Consider the following 10,251-nt stretch of genomic DNA (forward strand, 5'->3'; position numbering starts at 1 on the left):
GCTAAGCTTGCTGGTGTGCCAGAGGGAGGGAGAGCTGTTGGAGGCTGAGGGCACAGGAGACGAGATCAAGATCGCCAGGGCTCGTTTGAGAGTCAGGGAGGGAGAGCTGTTGGAGGCTGAGGGCACAGGAGACGAGATCAAGATCGCCAGGGCTCGTCAGAGAGTCAATGAGGCGAAGCTAAGCTTGCTGGTGTGCCAGAGGGAGGGAAAGCTGTTGGAGGCTGAGGGCACAAGAGACGAGATCAAGATCGCCAGGGCTCGTGTGCCAGAGGGAGGGAGAGCTGTTGGAGGCTGAGGGCACAGGAGACGAGATCAAGATCGCCAGGGCTCGTCAGAGAGTCAATGAGGCGAAGCTAAGCTCGCTGGTGTGCCAGAGGGAGGGAGAGCTGTTGGAGGCTGAGGGCACAGGAGACGAGATCAAGATCGCCAGGGCTCGTCAGAGAGTCAATGAGGCGAAGCTAAGCTTGCTGGTGTGCCAGAGGGAGGGAGAGCTGTTGGAGGCTGAGGGCACAGGAGACGAGATCAAGATCGCCAGGGCTCGTCAGAGAGTCAGGGAGGGAGAGCTGTTGGAGGCTGAGGGCACAGGAGACGAGATCAAGATCGCCAGGGCTCGTCAGAGAGTCAATGAGGCGAAGCTAAGCTTGCTGGTGTGCCAGAGGGAGGGAGAGCTGTTGGAGGCTGAGGGCACAGGAGACGAGATCAAGATCGCCAGGGCTCGTCAGAGAGTCAGGGAGGGAGAGCTGTTGGAGGCTGAGGGCACAGGAGACGAGATCAAGATCGCCAGGGCTCGTCAGAGAGTCAATGAGGCGAAGCTAAGCTTGCTGGTGTGCCAGAGGGAGGGAGAGCTGTTGGAGGCTGAGGGCACAGGAGACGAGATCAAGATCGCAAGGGCTACTTTCAATCTTGTGGATGTAGATCTAGAGTTGTCAATTGCAACTGCCAGGAAAGCTTTGAGTCAAGCAAGAGACTTTGACCTTGTTCGTTGTCAGCGAGAGCTGGATGTAGTCACATACGCTCTTATCGCGCATCGAGGAGGGGACGGGGCAGGGAAATTTGTCGCAGGTAAGTTTGGAAGTGAACTTTTGAATGCTGTTGACTGATGCTTGCTAGGTATACAAGATCTTGCCAACAGAGTCAACTTGAATGACGTCGTGTCGTCCTTGCAAGATTTACTTGAGGATTACCTTGACGTTGAATGGGGCTCGACATCATCAGGGGTGAAACCGAGCAAAGAATTCAGTGCCATGAATCCAATCGACGTAATTGTGCGGGAAGCACGTCGAGTCAAGGATGCTGTTTACTTGTGCATGATTGAAGCTTGTTCCGGCAGCGGAAAATCGCTTTGCGCTGCTGATTTCTTTGTTCGAAATTCAAAAGACTGCATGTACTTTCTCTTCAATCCCTCCCAGCAGGTCAGCAAGCAGAGCATATACCAGTGTGTAACAAGTATCACGAACCTCATGAGCATGGCCATAAATAGTGACCTTTGCTTGTTGGCAATGGCTTCAGGTCCCGAATTGCGTACTGAAATGTTAACTGCGATAGATTTTGATGTCAAGACTAGTGGGCAGAAATGGCACGTGCTGGGAACTCTGGGCTACTTGTGGAATGAGACGAAGTCAGTTGCTCCAGTTTCTGTGGAGGAGGCCATGAAGTGGAGAAGGAGGTGGGTTCTTATAGATGAGACCATCCCACCTGATCCGCATAAGACCTATCTGTTCTCACCGTCGGCTAAGCTGGTACTGTATAAGAGGATTTTGACAAATGCAAAGATTCACTGTATCACGCTGGGGACGAATACTCTGGTCATGAATTTCAATCAGAACTCCAAGAGCTCTGACTATAGTCGCAATGAAAAGCGAAGAATGTACTGCTTTACACATCGCTCGCTTCCTCGATACGTGCCGTCATCGAGCAAGGACAAAGAAATATTGGAGAAGGTTTTCGGACAGGCTCATGTTCCTGTACTTCTGGACAACGTGAACCCATGGCTCTGCTCACTCTTCTTGAATCGCCTGAAGGATGAGAGTGAGACCGAACCATCATTGTGGATCCGAAAGATCTCGAGCTTGGTCCTGGAAGAAGCCAAGATGGAGAAACCGAGCTTAAGTGACGAATCTATCTACTGCATGTTTCAAGTAGCTGCACATCAACCTGTCTCTCAGTTGCAGATCTCCAAAGGCTTTGCACAGTTGAACGTTTGGAAGGAGGACGTGCCTCCGCGAGGTAGTAGACAGACAATCGTTGCAATCTTGAAAAGCTCAAAGACAGAAGATTTGATAATCGAGGGAACTTCTCTCCCGCTGCTCACCTCGAGGTTCCCTTCTGCTGTGCATGATCCCATCACCATGGCTATTTGTGCGGGGGGAGGACAACCTTTCTCTGACCGATCAGCGCTGGAGGTCTTACAGACGATCCATGAAGAGATGGCGAGTGGGAATGATCCTATAAGCGTGGATGCGTTCAAGCGAGATCCAAACGTGCTGGAGTCTTTCGGGGCAGTTGTGATGATGATCAGCAGCTGGTCTCTCCCGCAGGATCTTCTGAGAAACATCGCATTTCATTGCGGCATAACAGACGAGAGAAAAGTAGAACAAATCCTGGCTGCTGTCCCAAGCAAACAAGGCTTCATGCAGATTCTAGCTTCCTGCATGTCCAACTTAGTTCCTGTGCGGTTGGGCGAGGAGAATGAACTTGCCGGGGTCTTGGGTTTCTACACTCGTAACCGGGACAGAGACCGCAGAGGTGGGACCTTCGCTGGACCAAGTTCTGCGCACTTGAAGGGAGGAATAGAATTCAAGAATTGGAATTCTTCACTTTCATCGACACAGTTGTCCAGCGCAATCTCTGGTCTGTTGGAGCGTAACTTGGACATTATTGTGTGTATGGTGCCGGGGTTAACAGAAAATGCTCTTGAGGGATGTATGAGGACATTGAGCCGCAAGAGCGAGTGGCTGGTGCTGCATCACACGGATACAGGCTGGACCGCCTCTTCATTTGGAGCGGTCGCATCTGAGGACATGAATGCCAGTCAAGACGAGAAAGTCGTAGATGGTCAAGACAAGACTGATGCTGTCAGGCAACAAATTTTGATGGTCATCGAGATTGGAACAAAGACTCTTCCATTCTGCGGAGTGAGGATGTAGGAGCGGGCACAACTTGGGTCGACAAGGTTGATCGAGGCTGCAAACTTTGCTGTTGCAATGAAATTGTGTGTAGCTAGAGGATGAAGAGGCGGTGTTGAGAGTAAAGCTTTTTTTGGCTGGAGGAGGGGCCGTTACTGCATGCTCACCCCAAGATTGCATAGAATCGAGCTCATTCTCGCTCCCCCCGCGTCACACTTGATTCTTCATTCTGGCAGGCCTTGAGAGCGAAACACTGTCTCGATGAACCTCTTCGAGCTGCTTGCTCGGATGTGATCGGTTTGCGACAAGGGGTCAGGTAGACTCTCAGACTCCCAGTGAGCTCATCAATGAAGGGAAGAATGGAATCGTTGTTATCTTGGGTTCGTGGGAGCCCAGCCAGCAAGTCCAACCTGACGACTTCAAAGCGCGTCACGGCGCAGACATTGGAAGATGTTGCGACTGAATTCGCACGTAGCGTAGGCGGCTTGGATCTGTTCGGAAGTTGTAACAGGGCCACTGGGGTCGAGGGAGAAACTTCATCTTGACCGCTGAGAGCGTCAGGAGGCTTGTCAATCTGTGAACTTTTGACGTGGCAGCGCTCAGTAATGGCGCACTTGCTGCTACCGAGGGTCAGTGCCAACCAACGAATCAGGCGACTGCTGAGTTCCTCAGCTCTTGTCGCTCATGGCAGCTCTTGTCGCTCACGGCAGCTCTTGTCGCTCACGGCAGCTCTTGTCGCTCATGGCAGCTCTTGTCGCTCATGGCAGCTCTTGTCGCTCAGGGCAGCTCTTGTCGCTCACGGCAGCTCTTGTCGCTCATGGCAGCTCTTGTCGCTCATGGCAGCTCTTGTCGCTCACGGCAGCTCTTGTCGCTCAGGGCAGCTCTTGTCGCTCATGGCAGCTCTTGTCGCTCATGGCAGCTCTTGTCGCTCATGGCAGCTCTTGTCGCTCACGGCAGCTCTTGTCGCTCATGGCAGCTCTTGTCGCTCATGGCAGCTCTTGTCGCTCATGGCAGCTCTTGTCGCTCAGGGCAGCTCTTGTCGCTCACGGCAGCTCTTGTCGCTCATGGCAGCTCTTGTCGCTCATGGCAGCTCTTGTCGCTCATGGCAGCTCTTGTCGCTCATGGCAGCTCTTGTCGCTCATGGCAGCTCTTGTCGCTCATGGCAGCTCTTGTCGCTCATGGCAGCTCTTGTCGCTCATGGCAGCTCTTGTCGCTCATGGCAGCTCTTGTCGCTCACGGCAGCTCTTGTCGCTCATGGCAGCTCTTGTCGCTCATGGCAGCTCTTGTCGCTCATGGCAGCTCTTGTCGCTCATGGCAGCTCTTGTCGCTCATGGCAGCTCTTGTCGCTCATGGCAGCTCTTGTCGCTCATGGCAGCTACAAAGTGGAGCTATATCTCCCCGAGTCAGCGAGTAGCCTTGAAGCCGTTCCCCATCTCTGAAATCGAGTGGACCTTTCAAGGGGTTATCGAACTATTTGGAAAATCAAATCATAGTTTGCCATGAAACGATGTATGTTTCAAACCATTCGACTCATAACCCTCGTAAGGCACTATGTAAATTGGGGTACATCAAGAAGTTCAGTTCGCAGATACTTTTGAAATGATCTCGAAATAGTTTTGTAGGCCCCTCGCAGCCAGGCAGTTCAACGGCAGGCGGACAGCAGAATGGAGGCAGCAGCATGGGAGTGTGCTCGGCGGCTATTCGTGACATGCGATCGCAACATGTTGGGAAAGCTTAGCTTGTGAGTTCAACTTCAAGATGATGAATTGCAATGCTTCTCAGCAGCAGCTCCAGGCTCTGTTGCGGTGTTGTGTGTTGTTTTGTTTGTCCGTCCCTTTTCTCAATGTCAAACAGTCTGTCTTGCCGCACTTGGACCTCAGTTTTTCATCCCCTGACTTGACCGCTTCACTGTGGCAGAGACGAGCTAGTGCGATATGTGGAGGAGTTGAAGAAGATGGACATCATCGACATCGACGAGACTTACATCGTCGAGAAACTGCAAGAAGGGCAGCTGGAGCAAATCAAGTGAGTGGCAAAACGAATCATACGGTACTGCAGGCGGGCAGGAGGGAGAGTGAAGCCTTGAAGAAGCGTTCATATGGAGGCAGGAGGACAGAATTGAGGGAGGATGGCGTAGGAGAGTAGTTGCGATGCAGGAAGTGAGGATGGTATGGGGATGAGGAGTAGTATTGAGAATATTGGACGAGCAAGGAATTCACAATCCCGGCAGTTTCGAGCAATTCAAGGAATGGAGCCAAGGCCCGAATAATGCAGTAAGACGGAGAACTTTCTCTGCTCTTCAATTCCCTCCTGTTCTCTTGTTCTCTTGTCCATCTTTCTCATCCCCCCCCCTTCCCCCGCCCTTTCCCCCCCCACCACCACCACACCTCCAATGATGAATTCAAGGCATTAGTCTTTCAAGTTTCTCTGCCTCTCAGACCTTCACACCCTTATGTCGTGATGACTCTATGCTGTTTTGACTGTCTTGAGCTTATCGTGTGAAGATCCTTCACACTCCTCTCACCAATGAAGGTGCACAGACCGACCTGACGAGTTAACCTTGGCAGAGCGAACAAGTCATCCAGGGGAATGTGGATCCTTATGGGAACAATAGCGTGCTGCCAAGGCGGTGAGCTCTGTCGGATCAGAGAGGCAGAGGAGACTGACCGGAGATTGCTGGCAGGTTTGCAGATGCTTCACTTCACAAGAGCAACGTCAAGATTCAGCATCCTTGCTTCACCACGACCGCGCATGACATCGGGTTCAAGAAACCGCAGCAAGTAGATATGCCGGTGAAGTGGAGGGGGAAGGAAGGAGTGTTCACGCGAGAGTTCGAGATGCGAGAACCTGGCAAGACAGGCATTACCGTCAATACGTAGCATCTCCTTCGTAACGTCTTTATCCTCTGACATGTTGCATAGATATGTGGATAGAGGGCTGAGGACCGGGAAAACCAAGTCAAAGGTTCACAAAGAGCTGGACGTGGATTTCTAGACGAGAGTAAAACAAAAAAATTGTACAACTTATTCAGCTTGTCAAACACTCAGTGCCAAATGTCCTTTATTGTCTCATTTTGCTGTTACAGTTGTTGTTTAAAAATTTAATCCTTAAGCGACATACCTGTTCAAAGTTGTGTCAGACTCTTCACGTGATAAGCAAACGAATGCACCTTCCTCCCTGCTAGTGGTGCATCCAATGTTTAAAGTCCGCAGCAGCCGAGTCCAAGGCATCCCTTGCTAGAGGAGGAAGCTTTCGCCTGCTGCCCTGTCAGCCATCCTCCAACCATTCCTTCCTTCCTCACAGCCTCGACGGCCTTGGGCTTGTTGTTTTTCTTGAGGCACTTGCACCTATCAGACGATCAGCAACGTATAGACAGCTCTTTATCGCCTCCACTCACTCCTCAAGAGCCCGGAAGGCGCCGTAGGCAGCAGCAGCGAGAAGACCCATGGGAGAGACAACAGCCTTGAACACAGTGCCGACGAGGGAGGCCTGTGATCCTATCAGAGGAGACCCATGTCCAAGTTCTCAATCATGTTTACCACTGGGTTGGTGTTGGAAACGGGTTTGGCCTCAGACTGGGCCTTGCTTCTTCCGAAGCCTCCCCTCAAGCGCATGGTGTTCGCGGAAGCCATCGCAAGACGGTTAGACATGATGCTCTGCAAGCTGTCAGGTCGCAGAAGTGTGTGAGCGATCTCTCACTTGGCTGGGGGTGGAAACAGCCAGAGCGCAACCGATCATGCACAAGAGACCAGCGAAAACCTTCATTCCTGTTCCGGCCGTTGTCAAGAATTCATCATCAACAATCAAGCAAAAAAAGATTGTAATCGATTTGTGTGAGATAGGAGCAGCGCAAAGAAGACATCAGCAATCAAATACAACTCTATTCCAGTATAATTGATTCACAAGAACATTCAAAACACTCTCGAGTGATCCGTCTGCTCGCTTTTACCCGAGCGTAAGTCTTGACTAAGGACGGCCACTCATTCCTAATTCCCCTTTTAATGTCTCGAGAGATGCCCTCTATCTCCCTGTCCTAACACCAGGGCCCTTTTAAACTCTGATCGAGGATGTCTAACTATTGTTTGCCTCTACAACAGCAATATGTCCCGTTTTCACAATTGCACGACAGCCACCCCTAGAGTGCAGAAAAATTGAAGATGTCGATAGACCCACAAAGACGAGCACAACAATCGGGGCTGTGCAACATTCACACGAATACAACAGGAAAAACTAATAACAACTCAAAATCGCAGAGAGATTGCATACAAAAGTCGCACTAAACAGTAAGGTAGGGGCAGAGGACGTGCTGAAGTATTACAGACATTCATTCGTCGGAAACGAGGTTCTAAACAGAAGACCGAGCTCAGAAGCATACACGTAGGCCAAGAACATGGACGTGAGGAGATTCAAGAGCAGATGCGACAAGAAATCTGACTGCGCCATGCCTCTGCCGCTTACCGGAACTCGCCATTGCTGAGGGAGGAGGGATCCTGTAACCGCTTGGCGGCAGAGGTTTTTTTACTCTATGGAATCTTCAAATGTAGCTTGTGAAATGTACAGGTGCAACCCCAAATTACCTAGAATTTAATGAAAATATTATCATGATAATCGAAATTCACAACCTCAAAAGACCCTACCGGTAAAGGACGCGGCTGAAAAACTTGTCAGAAGGACATCAAATGTGGGCCATAGGATGCTGATAAATTAGGGGTAGGGGTAGTCAAAAGGGGGGTAGAAAAATATGAATCGGGGACTGAAAGTGAAATTGGTGGGTGGGGGTTTAGACATCAATAAAGAAATGCGATGTTTTCAGGATACTCGCAGAGGGGTATGTCTGGAGAATGGGGGTGCTGTGTTGATAGTAGGGGTAGGGTGTTTCACTTGAGGGGTAGTGGAAAATGGAGGGTAGTGGGTACTGATCCGGGGGAGAAGAACCTGAGGAAAACAGGGGGGGGAGGTATCAAGGGGTGGGGTACTTCAGTGTTGTCTGGGGGGGTACATTCATGATGGGACATTATCCCTAGTTTGGGTGGTTGTGGGGAGTCTTTTTGTCAGCTGGCGAGGCAGACTCGGATTCGATCGAACAAAAAAGACAGCAAGAACAAACCCTCGATTTCCGACAACTGCCACCAAAATTAACTGATATCTTCATATGAAATGTATCAATTTTTAATTACTTAACTGGAAGGAGGAAAAGGAGGAAAGGGTATGATGAGCCTCAGTCGGAGTAGCCAACAACGGTCCGGTCCGCCTCACTACAAAACTGAGTGACTAGCCGTTTGGCCTGTGCGACAGTGCCACGGTCAGGGTCAAGCCTCCTCGTCTCTCCTGATTGTCCTCGTCACTGCTTTTTAACTTAACTTTGAGTAAAGGAAGCCGTCACGGTAGAACTCGGAAGGCTCCGGAAGACTCCGGGCGGGGCCGACTGGCCGGGCCGCCGCCGGGCTGCGCGGCCATCGAAACTGACCGGCAAAGCCTTTTCATTTACTCAAAGTTAAGTTAAAGATCAGTACGAGGACAATCCGGCCCTGAGAGTCGAGGAGCCGCTGGCTCAACGGTTGACACTGGCCTGACACTGTCCGATCAGGCTGTACAGCCTAGTACTCGGAGGCTTGAACCGTGACCACCCCGGGCCCGGCGGCGCCGGGCAGGGGCCGGCACTGCCGGCCGGGCGCCCGGCGCGCACTGCCGGGGGGCGGCCGCGCACTCGGAGGCTGCGGCCCGGGCGCAGAGGCCGCGTGATGCCAGTGACAAGCCGCGGGCCGCGTGACCGTCACGACTGAGGGGACTCGGCTCGAAGAATGTGACGGCGCCGCCGGCGGCCGCAAGGGCCGGGGAGGCTCAGCGTGTGCCACGCACGGTACTACGGTACGGTCCGATCCTGACTCCGTGGCAGCAGGCGGGCACTCAGAAAGCCCGGCGCCCGGCCGCGGGCCCTTGCGGCCGGAACTTCGGAACTTGAGTGATGAGTTCACGGCATGCACCGTCACGCGTGACTGAGCCTGTTCCGATCATGATTGATTGGCGGGCCCACCGCAGTGACTCTGTGACTCGGCGGATTCAAGCCTGTGCCAGACTGCGGCGACTTTTCCAATACTTTTCCTTTAGTTTTTTGTCAATTTTATTGTTTCGCAATATTTCAAACCACAAACTTCCATGGCAAGGCGTACATGCTGCTCTCGAACCAGGCTTGTGCTTGCCCCACTCCTTGATCAGAGCACTGAAATCACTTGATGACTGTGTTGTCTCTTCAGTTGTGTGCTTGTACTCGCTACATGACTCTACTGTCTCTTCATGGATGCACTTGTACGTGCTTCATGACTGAGCTGCACTATGGCTTGTGCTACCTCAGTGCCATTGTGCTTCATAACTGAAGAGGACGCGTGGATGGGCGGAACACCCTCCCAGGGTGCCCTTCCCTCTTTACACACGACCTTTCTGCTTTTACCCAGGGGCGAGCCATATTTCAAGTCATCCATTGTAAATGCTCAAAATCGCAATGGACTCGGCCATCATGAAAGTCAATGCGTTCGCGCGCGGTACTGACGGCAACCGAGCACGCCCTTCTGCATTCCGAATCGGAGAACGGGGCCGCACCGTGCGGCTCACCTCTGACAACATGGGCTACACGACAACATGGGCTACACGACAACATGGGCTACACGCCGATTTGAACATGCTAACAAGGCAGGGGAGGAGATTGAGGGCGAGAGAGATGTAGAGATAAGGAGAGAAGAAGAGAACGCGAGACGAAGACGACGATGATGCTATGTCAAGGGAGATAGAACGATGATGCTATGTCAAGGGAGATAGAACGATGATGCTATGTCAAGGGAGATAGAACGATGATGCTATGTCAAGGGAGATAGAACGATGATGCTAGGTCAAGGGAGATAAAACGATGATGCTATGTCAAGGGAGATGTCAATGAAGGGATTCGATGGACATGAAGTCGTTCACATGTCGTAGGGGTCCCCCAAATAGCCGAGCAAACGTGTTGAGCATCCAGAAATTGAGGGAGGAGAATCGAGATACAAGATCCTTCTCTTTGAATGTCAGGTGAATAACGGTGGTTAGTTGTAGGTTTGGTGGAGGTTTCCTCCGTGCTCGGGACCGTGTCAACACA

The 10,251-nt window shown here is 51.8% G+C and overlaps 2 protein-coding genes across 2 annotated transcripts; one reads left to right on the top strand and one right to left on the bottom strand.

Annotated features, from left to right (window-relative positions):
* The first annotated feature begins 4,779 nt into the window (after positions 1-4,779).
* Positions 4,780-6,142, top strand: GUITHDRAFT_155332 (hypothetical protein). The gene is made up of 6 exons (XM_005822927.1): positions 4,780-4,866; positions 5,043-5,150; positions 5,356-5,398; positions 5,693-5,754; positions 5,809-6,000; positions 6,047-6,142. The coding sequence occupies exons 1-6, from the start codon at positions 4,790-4,792 to the stop codon at positions 6,117-6,119; spliced, it is 555 nt and encodes a 184-aa protein (XP_005822984.1). The 5' UTR covers positions 4,780-4,789; the 3' UTR covers positions 6,120-6,142.
* Positions 6,143-6,324: 182 nt separating this feature from the next.
* Positions 6,325-6,890, bottom strand: GUITHDRAFT_117790 (hypothetical protein; the record flags this gene model as incomplete). The annotated part of the gene is made up of 5 exons (XM_005822928.1): positions 6,325-6,381; positions 6,427-6,472; positions 6,523-6,614; positions 6,665-6,781; positions 6,825-6,890. 5 exons carry the CDS (start codon positions 6,888-6,890, stop codon positions 6,325-6,327), a joined length of 378 nt encoding a protein of 125 aa, XP_005822985.1.
* Between the last annotated feature and the right edge of the window lie 3,361 nt (positions 6,891-10,251).

This window comes from Guillardia theta (assembly GCF_000315625.1).
Source record: "Guillardia theta CCMP2712 unplaced genomic scaffold GUITHscaffold_116, whole genome shotgun sequence".
Classification (NCBI taxonomy): domain Eukaryota; class Cryptophyceae; order Pyrenomonadales; family Geminigeraceae; genus Guillardia; species Guillardia theta.